The sequence below is a fragment of the Ochotona princeps genome, chromosome 15, assembly GCF_030435755.1.
Source record: "Ochotona princeps isolate mOchPri1 chromosome 15, mOchPri1.hap1, whole genome shotgun sequence".
Taxonomy (NCBI): Eukaryota; Metazoa; Chordata; class Mammalia; order Lagomorpha; family Ochotonidae; genus Ochotona; species Ochotona princeps.
In genome coordinates this window covers 21,708,096-21,724,757 of record NC_080846.1, presented here as the reverse complement: position 1 = coordinate 21,724,757, position 16,662 = coordinate 21,708,096, and the positions used below count along the sequence as shown (strand labels likewise).

General features: G+C 50.1%; 1 protein-coding gene across 2 annotated transcripts in view; it reads right to left on the bottom strand.

Annotated features, from left to right (window-relative positions):
* RASSF3 (Ras association domain family member 3) overlaps positions 1–16,662 on the bottom strand; it is a 122,414-nt gene that overhangs the window by 3,085 nt on the left and 102,667 nt on the right. For both annotated transcript variants that reach the window (XM_058673787.1, XM_058673786.1), the window contains exons 2-4: positions 7,456–7,563; positions 2,929–3,157; positions 70–179 (exon numbers count right to left, since the gene is read on the bottom strand). In XM_058673787.1, coding sequence (XP_058529770.1) covers positions 70–179; positions 2,929–3,157; positions 7,456–7,464 — 348 coding nt within the window. In that variant the 5' untranslated portion in view covers positions 7,465–7,563. The remainder of the gene's footprint in view (positions 1–69; positions 180–2,928; positions 3,158–7,455; positions 7,564–16,662) is intronic.

The following is a 16,662-nucleotide window of genomic DNA, read 5'->3' as shown; positions in this document are numbered from 1 at the left end:
GGTCAAGCCTCCAGGCTACACCAGTAAAACAGGGCCAGCTGCTCAGTGCAATGACAAACAATCACTTACCTCTCCAATTTCATGTTCCCGAAGAACAAAGCTAAGCGTGTCCGTTCTGGGCCCTGCTACCAAACGCAGGTACAACGGGTGTTCACGTTCGGACAGCTTGCAGGCGTAGACTGGGGGAAGAAGCACAGCATGGGAGCAATGGTACTTGATACTTAATCAGTCCCAAGGCCAGCCCGCCCATGCTGACGCCCTCCTCTAGATCAGACTAACCCCCACTTTCTTCCATGGTCCCCTGTGGAACAAAACCTATTCTACTTCTATGTGATCAACATACACTGAGCCTTGATTAAGGAGAATAATGGGGATGTCATGAGGTGCAGCCACCGCCCTGACACTGGCACCCCACATCAGAGTACTGGTTCAGGTCCCAGCTGTTCCACTTCTGAGTTTGCTCCCTGCTAATGTGCCTGGGAAGGCAGCAGAAGCAGCTCAAGTATTTGGGCCCCGAACACCCAACATGGGAAAGTTGGATGAGTTCCTGGTTTGAACTGGTCTGGCCCTGTAGCAACATGGGAGTGAACCAACAGATGGATTATAATTTCTTCCCCTACCCCTATCTCTGCTAACTCTGCTCTTCAAATAATCATTTCTTTTAAAAGGAGAAAATATTTTTTTAAGAAATTTAAATTTTGATCTAGTCCCCAAACATGCTAATACTTGATTCTGCTCCTCCTTTTAGAGAGTTAAATAAGAGGGGCCAGTACCGTGGCTTTACAAGCTAATCTTCCACCTGCAGTGCCAGTACCCCATAAGGGTGTCAGTTCAAGTCCCACCAACAACCCACCTCTCTGCTTATGGCCTGGCAAAGCAATGGAAGATGGCCAAGTCCTTGGGCTCCTATACCCGTGTGGGACACCCAGAAGAAGCTCCTGGCTTCAGATGGGTTCAGCTCTGGCTATTGCGTCCATTTGGGAAGTGAACAAAGGATAGCACATCTCTCTTACTCTCCCTCTGTAACTCTTTGAGCAAATTAAAAAAGAATGCTAAACCAAAAATCTTTTTAAAAAAAAAAATCTCTTATGAAAACTTGCCATTCAAGGAACATGACACAAGAGCTTTAAGAGCGAATCTGTTTACAATTTAGAATTAGCAGCCACAAACAAAGCAAGCAATCAGAACACAAGCTTCCAGAAGGGCTACACACGTGTCCCATGCCACACACGCACACAAGAGCCCTACCACTGTCCAAGCTGACAGACTGGCCAGCTGCGAGGGTAACATTTACACACAAGTCAGCTGAAGTCCAGTTGGGCTGGCAAGACGCACATGTCAGCTTGGCTTCTCCAAGAGACATTGGAACTCGGAGTGCCAACATCAGACGCCGAGTTCCCTGTAGGCAGAATCGTCTCCCAGTGCTGCCAAGCCCACGGTGCCCGGAGCACAGGCAACTCTGGCCTCTTCAGCTCTCAGTTCCAGAGCCTCACCCCACAGGCTGTGCTCACAGAACGTGCACACATGGAGCAGACATCAGGCCTCGTTAGTGAAGAAGCCTGCAACAGGGCTGACATTGTGGTGTAGCAGGTTGAGGCACCAGCTAGCACCCCACAGGAGCAATGGTTCGAGTCCTAGTTGCCCCTCTCTTTGCTAATGTGTCTGGGGAAGCAGTGGGGGATAGCCCAACTGCTGGGATCCCTGCCATGCACTCAAGAGACTCAACAGAGCTCCAGGTCCTGGCTTTGGCCTGGCCCATCCTTGCCCGCTGTGTCCATCGTGGCCAACAAGGTGGCGAACCTGCGGATGAAAGATCTTTCTGCCAATTCCTCTCACTGTAACTCTGCTTTTCAAACAAAAACTAAACAAAAACACTGCACCCCTTTTGTAAGTGCCTTTGCTCACCACACTCACTTCTCTGGCTGCCACCTCAGTTTCCTGCCAACGCAGGCGCTGGGAAACGCTGGTGACGCTCAGGAGCTGGCTTCCTCCTGCCCTGTGGAAGGCTTGGATTGAGTGCGTTAGCTCCTGGCTTCAGGCATGGCACTGGGGCGTGGGGGTGGGGAGAGAGGGACTCACTGTGGTCTCTCCTTGACTCCTCTCAAATTAAAAATTAAAAAGTACATACAACCACCCAGCTGCGTTTTATCCCATCCAATCGCAGGGCAATGCCATCATGACAAGGTCAGTATCATTTCCTCTAGAGCTGTGCGAGGCTTGACTGAGCAAACTAGGCTACAGCTCACAGGTGCACATCACTTTCAAGTGAGCACATAGTAAACCCCTACATTACTGCTCTCTGCCAACCACGGGTGCAATTTTCACTGACTGCCACACCTGGAACATGAACATCTTAGTTTTATGTAGTAACACATCTTTTTTTTCTATTCACTGTATATAGGTATAAGATTCAGAAGGACAGATCCAAGACTACCACCGCCCCCCTCCCCCCAAAAAAAGTAATTCACTCCCTGCCTATGCCTCTGGGTGACAACACATATCAGTGTAACACCAAGCAAGACAAACCACAGAAAGCCAAGGTCCCGGGGAGGAGGCGGCACTCCCTGCCCTGAGGGTGTCACTCCACGGGCACATCCAACTTGAAGCCTCAGGCATGTGGGCACCCTCCCACGCCCTGCAGACTATTCACATCACAGCCACTCCGTTCCCTTTCCACAATAAAAAGCTACTGTTGTCTGCGTGTTTTATAAGGCCTCCCTCCCTCCAAGTTCCGCAGACCCACGAGGCAACCAGGAAATGTTAGGTTGGTGCCGCCATCACCACACCTTCGGGAATCCATCCCTGGGCTCTAGCATCACAGGGCTGTCATCGCGCTCTGACGTCATTGACACAATCGTCCTGCCACTCAAGGGGACAAGGCCTGAGCAGAAGCGGAGACAGTTCCCACCAGGAGGCACAGCCTCGTACCTTGGTCTTCCCTGTGGCAACGCTTATAAAGTGCAAACTTGGCAGGGCTCTCGGTCACAAGAAACTTCTTGAGCAAGGCCTCGATCACTTCCCCAACAGTGTTGGTGCTGCTGATGTGAAGCGTGTTCATGCAGCCGTTGCTACCAGGCGCCATCGGTCCGGCTGTCTGCATGGGTCTGCAGAGTTCCATCTGGACTTTAATGAAGCCAGTGTAAATCCCATTTGAATTCTGAAGTGGAAAGAAAGTGCACCCTTAGCCAACACACAGCGGCAATTGTAAAGCAAAACAACATGTTTCCAGCTCGGTGTGATAGCTTAGTGACTGAATCCTCCCCTTGCATCTGCCGGGATCCGTTATGACCACTGGGTCATGTCCGCCTGCTCTACTTCCCATCCAGCTCCCTGCCTGTGGCCTGGGAAAGCAGTCGAGGACGGCCCAAAGCCTTGGGACCCTGCACCCGCGTGGGAGACCCAGAAGAGGCTCCGAGCTCCTGGCTTTGGATCAGTTAAGCTCTGGCCATTGGGGCCACCTGGAGAGTGAGCCAGCAGACAGAAGATCTTCCTCTCTGTCTCTCCTTCTCTGTGTAAATCTACGTTTCCAATTAAAAAAAAAAAAAAAGGCATGATTCCCTCTCTTTTTCTCTCTCAGAGCTCTGTAGTAGGAATCACCAGATCTCCCCCTAAGGGACTGACCTCTGTGTCCCACAGAGCCTTCCAAGGCAGGGTCAGCAGGGCAGGTCCCCAGACTCCTCCCCTGAAGGAGCGGAGGAGCCCCCGGAGGTGGTGATTCCAGTGTAGCAGACACTGCAAACTCCAAACCTATTAAACGCCCACGGCTGGGGCCTGGCGCAGCAGCCTAGCCACTACAGTCCTCGCCTTGCACGCTCCAGGATCCCATACTGGCACTGGTTCTAATCCCGGGGGGCCGCACTTCTCACCCAGCTCCCTGCTTGTGGCCTGGGAAAGCAGTGTTGGATGACCCAAAGCCTTGGGACCCTGCACCCACTTTGGGAGACCTGGATTTCGGATCGGCTCAGCTCTGGCCTTTGTGGCCACTTGGGGAGTAAATCAACAGACAGATCTTTCTCTGTCTCTCCTCTCTGTGTATCTGACTTTCCAATAAAAACAAATTAATCTTTTTTAAAAAAATTATTAAAGGCGACAAAACCAGTACAGATTATGGAATGCCAGGGCGTGGTTGCCTGTACTGGATATGAATGCAGCACCCATCCAGCACACGTGAGATCCAGGAAGGAAGGGGCAGAGCTGGCGGGGGGATTAAGGGGCTGGTCCCCTCGCCGGTCAGCTACTCCCACTGGAGAGTGTTGGCTGGGATAGAGACAGACCCGACTAAGCAAGGCTATAACACCTGTACGCTGCATGTGGACTAGATCAGGGCCGCAGCATCAGCTGGCAGAAGCTGGCACTGGGGACTAATTCTGTCGAGTCAAATCACAGAACCACCTAAAGAGTGCATAAACCGGGACAGAGAGACCTGGGAGGGAAAAGTGGGTTCCCCCTTCTTGGGTCACTACTCCCGTGGGAGGGCATGAAAACTAGGATGGGGGCTGGGATGGCTAGATAGAGAGGCACTCAACAATATCTGTGAGGGCTGGATGGTTGAGTTGATTAGATAGAACTAAGCTTTAATACCCATTGACAAGTACCAGAGCCAAATGGGATGGGGGACAGACTGGTCTTCTGCTACACATACTGGCAAACCAGGGTAGGGGGCGGGCTTGGTGGGGGTTATTGTGGGTCGCCCCGACTAGGCTGCAGCTCCCACTGGTTGATGTAAGGGCCGAACCAGACTGGACTGCAACACCCATTGGTTCCAGTGCAACTCGGGACTGAAAACAGAACCAACACAGCAATTGCAACCACCAGCTCATCGGGGTGATGGACTGCGCCGGGCCCTGTGCTTGCTAGAACATACAAAAAACTAATCTGGGAATACCTCAAAGTATCTTTGGAGAGCTCCCCAATCGAACTGCTGGACTCAGAACTCTAACCAAGAAAAGACAGAAGACAGAACAGGACAATCATTCATCTCAGCTATGTGTTGGCAGCAAATTATGGGGCAGGCGGAGACTTTATGATGGACCGTATCAATCAGTGGACGACCTCATCGAGCGAAACTGGCAGCGATTCACAACTGGAGAACTATTAACACCACTTGAGCACATATCTCAGAGCATGCCCCACATCCAGGACTTGGGGTGGGCGGGAAACCGGGTGGGGCTTCTCCCTCAATATCCCCCTTTACCTCAGATACATGATGGAAACAATATGGACATAATAGCATTACCCACTTTCCTATCCCCCTGAACCTTTTTTTTCTTTCTTTTTTTTTTCCTTTTCTTCTTTTTCCTTTAACTGTAATTAACTATGTAAAGATTGTCAACAACAATACAATAAAAAGAAAAAAAAATTATTAAAGGCCTGTGGTACCTCTGGGCTAACAGTCCCACTGGGGAAGCTCTTCCTCATTTTAACTGATGACCATGCATGCAAAAAAAGGAAGGTCACCGCTGGGTCTCAGAAGGAGTAGACACTAAACAGCGGGCTATTTTCCTCCCGAGTGGCTGTCCCAGGAAGCAAACTGTCAGCTTAACACCGACTGTTCTATACAACAATATAGGGTACTTTAGAGTACCAAGCAAAAATAACATTAAAACATTCTTTGGTGCAAAAACAAAACAAAACAAAAAAAACCTGAAGAATCTACCCATAGCTTTTTCACACCATACATCTTTTTTTTCATAAACATTTTCAAGACCTCCCCCCGCCCACTGCCATGAGCATGGATTTGTAAAAAATTTTGCACTGAAATCAACTCATCTTTTAATTCCATTTTCCATGAACTTTCTGCAGTGCCCCCTATACATACTACACTGGATGTATTTAAGACACCATAAGTAGCTGCAATTGATACTATAAACAAATTAGTTACAATGCACATTACAAATACTACAAGCACTTGTTTTAATTTATAGAATTACTAGTTACCAAAAACAGTACTAAGTTTTGTCCTCCCTTTTATTTTTGCATTCAGTGCATTTTAAAAAACCAAATTATTATAATATTTCATGCAAACAAAGCCTTAAGTGTTATACATAAATAGTGATCTTAAAGTAGATTATTAAAAACCTCTTCTATGGACCATTTCTCTTACTGTTCACAACATCAATTTAAAGCATTAATGCTTCTGGAAGAGTACTGCACAAAATTGAATGTTTTTATCTCTGAAACTATAGGGAAACTTGCATTTGTTTTAATCTTCACAGGGCAAGAGAAATAAGTAACAGAAATTTTTTCCTTTGATAAAGAAGAAGATATTTAAAAACAAAACTGGTTGCCACTGGAATAACCACATAACTCTGGGACCCTCTGCCCTACCATCCCTCCATCCCACCCTCCCCGTTTCTGGCATAATTGCACCGCAGCAATTTCTTGTCACCTGGGTTGATGATTGAAAGCCATTCCTCAAGCGTCACACCTGTCACCAGGGCCGGTATACAGCAGGTCCCACTGTCCTCCACTGAACTGTCAGCTCCCATCCACAGACTGAGAGCCTGGGCCCAAGGAGCCCTGGCAACTGGCACCCACGGGCCACGGGCACAAGGCCTGGTCACCAGCTCGATTTAGAGGATCGTGGAGATGCCAGCCTAGGTTGGCAGTTCCCGTTTCACCATCACCAAGCCGTCACTTCCCTCTCTTGCCAGCGCCTCCGTGCGGTTCTAAGCTGTAGGCGCTGCCCCGGGAGCCGAGGATTCCATCCTGCAGCCTACACCCCACAGCTCTGCTCCACCCAGCCCAAGTCCTCCTGACACTGCCAGCCTCCCTCTCAGCAACACCTGCACAACTTCTCTGAGACCTCGTCAGACTCTACTTCTCCATTTGTGTTTGATAAGCAATGATGTTCAAATCCCTTTGGGGAAGAGGACATCACACAATCTTTGAAAATAATCTTTAATTGAAACAAACCCAGCAACTGGTTTTGAGACAATTTTTGAGGTAAAGCCACTCAAAAATACAGATTTAACTTGCAAGCTATAGAAGTATTTCATTTTCCTGTCGCACATTATACTGACCACTAAACTTCGGCAGGAAACTAGCATTGTGGTGAAGCAAATTAAGCTGCCACCTGCAGTGCTGGCATCCCATTTGGATACATGGCTCTGGTCCCTGCTGTTCTACCTCCAATGCAGTTCCTTACTAATGTGTCTGGAAACAGCCCAGATGTTATCCACACAGGAGACCCAGATGCAGCTCAAAGCTCCCAGCTTGGCCTAGCCCAGTCCCGGCCACTGTGGCCATTTGAGGGGGCAGAGTAAAATCAGAGGCCCTACAATCTCTCTCTCTCCTGCCTCCTCCCTCCCTCTCTTTAACTCTATACTTTTCAAATAATAAATTTTTTTTTAAAAAGTTCAAATGTTATTCAGATATTTTAAAATAGATTTGGCATCCACTACGTATACTTACCTTTTGACAGATGTCACCCTAAAAAGCTTTATGGGTACTTACCAAGGTCATTTTCAACTTGTCTGTGACTGCCAAATTGTATTTATGAACTTTCTCTTTGATTTCCTCTTTGCTGAGGTAACTGTGAGTTTCCTTCTCCTTCTCCACATCCTAGAAGACAAACAAGCCATGCCGCACAGCACTGAGTAACCACTGAGCAAATGCAGCAAAGTCAAGCTTCTCCTCACATCCCCCGCCAGATCAACAGGGTGCACCTCATCTACCACACACACACACACACACACACAGTCCTCGCTCCTGCTCCACCCTGCCAAGGGGGTGCACTTCACCTGCACACACATAAACCCTCGCTCCCGCTCCACTGGCCTGGGTAGCTGGACAGGCTCACCCACCAATCATGGCTCTCCCTCCATCAGATTACAGACTAAGGGGAAACAGCAAACAAAACAGACTTGCTAGCAGTCAAAGGCAGCCCTTCACTTATTACTATTGTGTAAAACTACAAAAACATCACTCCCTGGGAGTGCTTGCGACATGGCCACTGTGTGGGGAAGTGTTGCAAGACACTGACCAAGAGCTGCTCCCCCACACTTTCCCTTACCTATGCGCTCTTCCAACACAGAGGACGGTAGTTCATAATTATCAACCAGCACTCATCGCTGACTGGTTCTAGTCACTGGCCTGTCCAACTACACCGAACCACCAGAGGGTAAGTTACCTTATGAACAAATCGCCATGCCCAGATCCTCCCCACACCCTGGAAAGACTGTGACAAATTCACTGATGATTTATTGTCTACAGAGCTCTCCCAGGGCATGGCACTACGCTAGTCTCCAACAACCAGGCTTCTGGTGTTCCGTGCTTCTGACCCAGTCAAGGAAAACACACTGAACCAGGACCTACTTACTTCTCCCAATCACCTAAGTACGTTTCCAAATACAATTAGGCTCTAGCAAGCCAGTCAACCCACCAAAAGCCAAGCAGAAACAGAACTAATCCCAAAAGACCACCAACTCTCACTTCCCCACCAACCCCAGAGCTGCCTCAGCGCAGGACACCTGCTGAGCCTAGTGAGAAAGATGCCTGCACCCCACTTCACAGTGCCGGGTTCAATTCTCAGCTCCATCCCCTACTCCAGCCTCCTAATTCCCCTTGTAAACATCTGAAAATCTTGGTCCAGCACAGTAGCCTAGCAGCTTACGCCCTCACCTTGCACGCGCCAAGGATCCCATATGGGTGCCAGTTCATATTCCAGCAGCCCTGATTCCCACCCAGCATCCAGCTCCCTGCTTGAGGCCTGGGAAAGCAGTTGGGGACAGCCCAAAGCCTTGGGACCCTGAACCCACTTGGGAGACCCAGAACAGGCTCTGGGTTCCTGGCTCCTGATTGGCACAGCTCCGACCCTTGCAGCCACTTGGGGAGTAACTCAATGGATGGAAGATCCTCCCCTCTGTCTCTCCTCCTTTCTGTGTATCTGACTTTCCAATAAAAATTAGAAAAAAAAAATCCAAAAATCCAAACAAAGCTGTCTACTCAGATCCAAATCTAACCTGTAACTCGGATGAGATAAGGAACAGGAAAGAAAAACAAGTGAAAACTATTAATCTGCCCCCCAAAATAAAAGTCTTTCTGGCACGTTCTCTTGTGCCTTCATTCTTCTACCTGGCTGCCCTCCAGGCTGGCAGGGCCACTCTCGGCTTCCTGCAAGCAAGGGCCAGGAGCGGCTACTACCGAGCTTTGCATCCAACCCACTGGAGTCTAAAATGGCTCCTGCTCCATTCTGGTCTCCAGCGGTGAGTAGAACTCATCGCAGTAACTTCTTCATCCAGCCCTGTGCTGGCCAGGCCTGACGGTCCGTGGACTGGTGACAGCAGAGATTATCCCCACAGCACGTGCTCATTCCCTCACTTGAGAGGCCCTCGGGAGCACTCTATTTCCTGGGTCAAGTCCCAAGTAATCTACTTCTTGGTGTGACTGGCTGGTGTTGAAAGTCGTGAACTAAAATAACTTCTCCAACGCTTCAGGGCCTATTTCCAAGGACAGCGATTGCTTCTGCTTCCCAGCATTCTCCGCTCAGAGTGTGGCTTTGCTGCCAGGTACATTTTTTCTCTTTTTCTGTTTACCTTGACTGACTTGGAAAGGTAGAGGCAGAAAATTAGATTCTCCAGGTTCAATGCCCAAGGGTGGGGTCGGACCGAAGCCAGGAGTCACAAATTCCTTCAGGTTTCCCTGGGCATTTGGACCATACCTTCTGAGGTACATTATTAGCAGGGAGCTGAATGGGAACAGTGCAACCAGGACTCGAACTACCTGATGGGATATGGGCATTGCAGCCAGCATCTTAACTCACTGTGTCACAATAACAGTGCCATGATGTTGTATTAATAAGTCAGCTATAGCAGTGATCAAACACTAGGCCTGTTCACTCCACAGGCATCTTCTGAGCCTCAGCTGGGTACCAGACACCTGCCGAGGCATGGGATATCAGATTCGACAGAGTAGATACCACCTTCATTGCCACCCTCATGGTGCTTACTGTCCAGCATAGGCTGGGCACGAGGAAGGAATGCCGAAGAGGAAATGATAACTGGAATGGGTGTTTGACAGGGGTTAAGACACTGTCTAGGATGCCTGCATCACTGATCACAGTGGCTAGGTTCAAGCCCTGGCTCCTATCCTGCTTCCTGCTGATGTACACCTGGGAGATAGCAGGTGACAGCTCAAGTGTTTAGATGCCCCCTCCCATCCATCTGGGAGACTCAGATGGAGTTCCAGGATCCCCGGCTTCAGCCAGAGCCAACATTTAGAAAGTGAACCAACAGAGGAAAGATCTGTCTTTCAAATAAATTAAAATAAAAATGCTTTTAAGTAGGAGAAAAGAGTGGAGGTTGCTGGTAAGAGGGGAGAAGTCGCAAGCTCAGGCTGTGGGGCACAGAAAGCCGAGTTTGGTTAGTGTGCAGAGAGCAAGTCAAAAAGTAAAGCAAGGAGAAGGCTTGGAGGGGTGGGGGAGGGGAACATGGCAGGCGTGGCACACTGAGTGTAAACATTAATCTTTCATTGTGATGGCACGGAGAGGAAATGGCTTGGGACGAGCAGTCTGTGAATAATGCAGTGCTTATTGCTCTTGGCAGCCGCGAGGGTGCGATGCCACGCCTGAGAATGCCTGCTTGCTCGGCCCTGAGCCATCTCTTAAAAAGTCCACGTTGTTCTCTGGGCCCCTAATCCGCTGGCTTCTCAGAGGCAGAGAGGTCCTTCGTGCCAAATCAAGACCCTAGGCTCTTTCTTGGAGCCTTCAGCAGCCCTCCGGAGCTGCTCTGGGGTTGGTTTCAGTTCCTGGGTGGGGTCACTTTGCTGTTTTTCTCAGAAGGGACACACCCTGCCCTACACCTCGCTAGCAGACAGTAATCCTCCTACAGCCGGGCCTCCTCACCCTGGCTCACACAGCATACCACCCCATTTATATCTGGGCAGAGGGTCCGAGAATTGTTCCTCACTAGCTTCCTATAGCTCTGAAATTCGATACAAAGAAAAATATCAGGGGCCAGTGTTTGGCACAACAGTCAGGACGTCTGCCCAGTGCGGTGCCTGTGGTCCAGCCCTGGCTCCAGCTTCCTGCTAAGGGTCCCTTGCCTCGCACCTGCTACACCCAGATTAGGGGCTTGGCTCCCATCATTGGCCTGGACTGGTGCAGCCCCATTTGTCGGGGGCCACGTAGGGAATGAATTGAAGATGGGAGATCTCTGATGGGCTGCTTCTATTCCAGATATATATATTTATATATATATATGAATAAAACATGCCAACTAAACACAACTGAACATGTTCAAAAGACAGTAAGAAGATGCCTAATGCCCCCTCAGCGTTTCATGCAGCCTGGGGCAGGTTTTACACATCTTCAGGTCTAAAGTCACAGCTCTGGTTGTCAACTTCCAGCTGTGTAACCAATCCAGTGGACCCCTCTGGACTTCAGCGTCTTCATCTATGTAAAATGCACAAAACAATGCCTCCTTTATGCAGCTGTGAGGAAGATACACCCGGGGCCACTATTCAACAGCTACGCATCGAATGCGGGATGGTGCCGGGCTTGGGGCCAAACACTCCAAGCTGGGAGGAACTGTGATTTCTCATCCTTTTGCCTTCTCTTGGCTGACAGCCTAGTGAAGTTTGCCTTATGCCCAAACCCACCCTCTTGTGTGCTTTTGGTTCTGATCATGTACACCATAGACCTTTTTTTCCTCCTAAAGAATAGAACAGACTTTTTAAATTAAAAAGATAATTTCATGATTCAGTGGGAAACAATACATGTAAAGATGCCAAGGCCATGGTAGGCACCCAGTTAAGTGTGCCATCAAACCTCTCCCGGAGCGTCCCTAAGCTTTCACATGGAGCTGCCAGGACACTTGGCTCGAGTCAGCGGAGAGGGGTGAATGAGGCAGGCTAGCAGGTGTTAGCTCCAAAGGAGGATACCATGTGCATTCTTGAGTTCCTACTTCTTACCTGCTCCACAGGTTCAGAAACAGGCCATAGGGCCCGCCGCCGTGGCCTAGTGGCTAAAGTCCTCGACTCGAATGCAACGGGATCCCATATGGGTGCCAGTTCTGGTGCCGGCTCTAATCCCGGCAGCCCCACTTCCCATCCAGCTCCCAGCTTGTGGCCTGAGAAAGCAGTCGAGGACGGCCCAAAGCTTTGGGACCCTGCACCCGTGTGGGAGATCCAGAGGAGGATCTGGGCTCCCGGCTTCAGATCAGCGCAGCACCGGGCGCTGCGGTCACTTTGGGAGTGAATCATTGGACGGAAGATATTTCTGTGTCTCCTCCTCTCTGTATATCTGACTTTGCAATAAAAATAAATAAATCTTTCTTTTTTTTTTTTTTTTTTTAAGCAGGCCATAGCCTAGTAGTGTCCCAATAGGCTGGGGTACTCAGTGCAGCAACACAAGGTCCCTAGAATAAAACACCAAGCAGGCCTGGCACGATAGCCTTGTGGCTGAATACTCACCTTGCACCTACTGGGGTACCATGTGTGCCAGTTCATATCCTGGCTGCTCCACTTCCCATCCAGCTCCCTGCTTGTGACCTGGGAAAGCTGTTGAATATGGCCCAAAGCCTTGGGACCCTGCACCCACTTGGGAGACCAAGAAGAAGCTGGTGGCTCAGCTCTGGCTGTTGTGTCCACCTGGGGAGTGAACTAACAGACAGAAGATCTCTCTCTCCGTATCTCCTGTTCTCTCTATATCTGCCTTTCCTAACATAATGACAATAAATCCTAAAAACAAAACAAACCAAAACCATTAAGCACCCTTCACACCTGCAGTGGCTCCTTTCTTGGGGTGGTGATCCTTGCTGCAAACAGAAATCAGTGCTGGCTTCTACTGTATTAGGCTGCGGGCTCTGGCCTCAACATCTTCCTTCCAGTACCTGCTCCAGTAAGGATCGAACGAAAATTCTGTGGACGCAACTTCAGGAGAACAGCATTTTCTGGGAGAGACTTTTCCATCCCCATCAGGAGCAAGCCAAAACATGGCATTAAATAAGCCCATGACTCCCCAGTGCAGCAAGAGCAAGCAGTATGAAGGCTTGAAAGAAAATTTCAAGAGAAGTGTTCACCATGGCAAACGAGTGTTTCTGAACCAAGATGAACAGGAAAGCCATCGATCTGCAACATGTGTATTTGTGCAAAAAGGCAGCCACACACGAACCCTTCAAAGTCTTCCCAGGGGTTGCCGGGGCCCCTAGGAGGACTCCCTGCTCAACCCTGATGAGCATGGATGACAAGGCCACAGAGGACAGTTTGGGGCGCACCTGCACTGTCACCATCAGTACCCCCAATCCCTCAGATCCCACAGTCAGCAGATTCCTCCCCTGAGGATCAGCATCGTGGACACAAAGCCAAGGCCAGGCCACAGCGCCTTCTGCGAAGGTCACAGCCCCTGTACCCGCCTGGTCCAACACAGCAGCCAGGAGCCACAGGGCTTCTGAGCATGGGCAATGCACAATGAAGCGGAATGTCATGCAATGACCGTACTGGACAGCACAATCCTAGACTACCACAGCCACGAGGGTAAACAAAGAATGACAAAGGCAGAAAACGCTGTTGAGACAACGTGAAAGACAACTGCTCTACAGCACATGCTGGGTCCCATGGTACTCGGTGCTGCTGTTACTGACCTTCAAAGTACAGCTTTGCTGCCCGCTGCTGCCTTCTCACGACCCCAGCGTGGCAACCCCAGTGGGACTGCAAACTCAATGCTTATCTTGGTGTGCAGCCCTGGTACGCTGAAACACCCTGACCACTCTAGGGCTGGGACTTCTACCCTGCCCATCGGGGGTGCTTGTAGGATGGCAGGACGCCGAGCAGGGGCGCTTCCTCCACTGCTGTGGGGATTGAGGCCCAACTCGCCTGAATTCAGCGTGCATGAGGGTCGCTGCTTCTCTGTGGAGAGCTCAGGAGGAGGGCGATCCAGCACACACCCCCACCCCATGGTAATGCTGCCACTCTCGCAGGGGAAGAGAAGTGGGAAGCCCAGGCATCCAGCAAGGACAGTGGCCAGCACTGCACATGCTGTGTTTCCCAACGCAACATCAGAATACCAACACACACTCCAACATGCTCCTCCGATAGCATGGACGCTCCTGTTCACGTCCCCAAGGCCCTTGTGCTCTTCAGGACGCTAAAAGCTTTCAGAAATCCTGCACTGAAGCCCATGCTGTGTCATAGCGAGTTAAACTGCTGCCTGCAACACAGGCATCCCACATGCCTGCTGACTTCCAATTCAGCTCCCTGCTAATGCGCCTGGGAAAGCCGTGCCTGATGCTGTAAGTCCCTGCGCTCCGTGTACCTACATGGGAAATGCAGACGGAGTCCAAGCTCCCAGAGTCGGCCTAGCCCAGCCTAAGCTGTTGTAGACATTGAGGAATGAAGCAGAGGAACATCTGCTCTCTCTCGCTCTCTCTGCAGCTGTCTGTCAGAATAATGCATCTTTTAGAAAGAAATTCTACAATAACACTAACAATAAAAGCACACCTTAAAGAAGCCCTAAGCAATTGTAATAATGCTACAAATGTGGCATTCCCCAACTGTAGTGCGGGAACTGTAATTGAGTGCATAGTGCAGGAACAGCTATTTATTTTATTATTCACTTAGTAGATTTCTTCATTCTTTGAATCCACTCTAACAGATTTGAATCCACTGAAATGGATGATTTGAAGTAACCTCTTTGTCCCCAAAGCTGCTTGTTGAATAAGAGAATAGCACAGAGGATTCTAGAGAGGTATTTTAGGTTACTTACAACTGGACCACAGGGGTGGTGGCGTTCCTGCACAGCATGGCCACTGCCCTGAACTCCCGTGTCACACATCAGGGTGCGCTGCACTGTGCTCCACCTGGGAACCAACAGACGGCCACACACTTGGCCCACCATCACCACACACACCCCTGCAAAGGTTCTGGATGGAGCTGGCAGCTCTGGGCTAGGCCTGGCCCAGCTCCAACTGTTGCAGGCATTTGGAAAAAGAACCTGCAGATACAAAAGTCTCTCTCGTTTGCTCCCTGTCTCTCTCACTCTGCCTTTCAAATATTTTTTTAATCGGTTATAAAAATAGAACCAGACAGCATCCTTATAAGGATGGAGTACAGTACTAGCTTGTGAAATGCACTTTTAAGAAAAAGACAAGAGCACAGAACATTCCAGTTTCCCTTTTGCCAACAGCGCACTCCGACACCGTCACCCCCCACCACTGCACTATCCTACCTGCCACCTGACTCCCCGGGGCACTGCATATGGCTCTCCACCTTGCACTGTGCGCACCTGTACCCCCACAGCTCCTGGAACCTCAGCCCCCAGTGCACCCCACCAGGATGTAACTTTGGTTACCTCCTTAGCCTAAGAACCTCCTTTCTCACCCATCACCTTCCTTGTTCTCTCACAGAATACTGCACTGGCATCAGCTCAGCACTGGCACAGGGTGGGGCTCCGTCCCTGCTCAACCGATTCAGCTCTGGCTCCAGAGCCAGCCTTTGCCAACCAGCCCCCTTTGAACAGCTTATCAATCAGCATGAAGTGCTCCGCTCATTTCCCAAAACTGAATGAATCTGCAGGAGCACACAAAAGGCTTTTATAATATCACACATAAAGTTTTATGCGCTTCTGTTATCCATTTGCATCATCAAAGACCTAGAGTCCTTCAAAGCATGGCCCTCACACAGCCTCACACACCCCGAGCAGGCAAGGCAGGCGCCGAGCCAGCATGTTAATAAGATTAATTGCAGTCATGATGTGCGTTCAAAGAGCCCCATCTGGGCCTCCCATGACCTCACTTTTTTAAGCCCCTGGTTACCGTTCTGCTATACCCTATATGGTTGTACTTTAAAAACCGAGTTGTGTGCCAGTAGTCAAACAGCCACTCTTTTAGCTGGAGCCAGAAAACAAACTTGGAGGTGAATCCAACTCCCCAGAGTGCCCCAGCATGAAGTCCCAACCCCATGGCATACCAGATTACACTCAGATTTAGAAACCCTGGTCTGACATGTTTTCAGAGAGTCACAATTAAAGGGGCTAACCATTTTTGAAAGGCAACAGATTTTACAACTTTCTTCTGTGTCAAGGTAAGCCAGGTAAGAAAAGAAAGCTGCAAACAGTCAGAAAAGGGATTTGATGGCCGTTCCCTGTGGTCGCTAGCAGGTGGAAGCAGCAGCAGGCACAAGCCTAGGTTTTCACAGGTAGGTGGACTCTCCTGGACTCCGCGCCCCAGTTACCAAGAGGGGGCCCTGGACTGCGGTTCCCTGAAGCACTGAGGTTTCTAACCTTCTCTGCCACTCAACACCAAGGACCTACAGAATTAAGTCCACTGCTGAGTAAGGGTGTTCACCAGCAGGGGGGAAAAAAATCACCGGAGAGATCAGAGAGAAGTCAGTAGTCACCTCTCTGCATTGTCTTGACAACTGCAAGCCAAACCCTGGGGAAAGTATCCCCATGCTCAAGGCCCCACGGGTCATCCAGCAGCCACCCCCCCAGTTCAGGCTGACCCTGGGAGGCTCAGAGTCACTACTAAGGCTGGAGTTGACAAGTCGGGTCCCAGGCCTGATTTCACGGGCCCTTTAAACCTTGGGGATTAGGAGCGCATCCGGAGAGAGGAAATGGACAGGCTGGAGAGCCTGCAGGAAGGAACGCTGCAGACCGGGGGCAGCAGGTGGAGCCCATCCGGGAGCAGCAGTGAGGCTGCTCCAGCTCCACCCCCAGCAGGTGCCTTA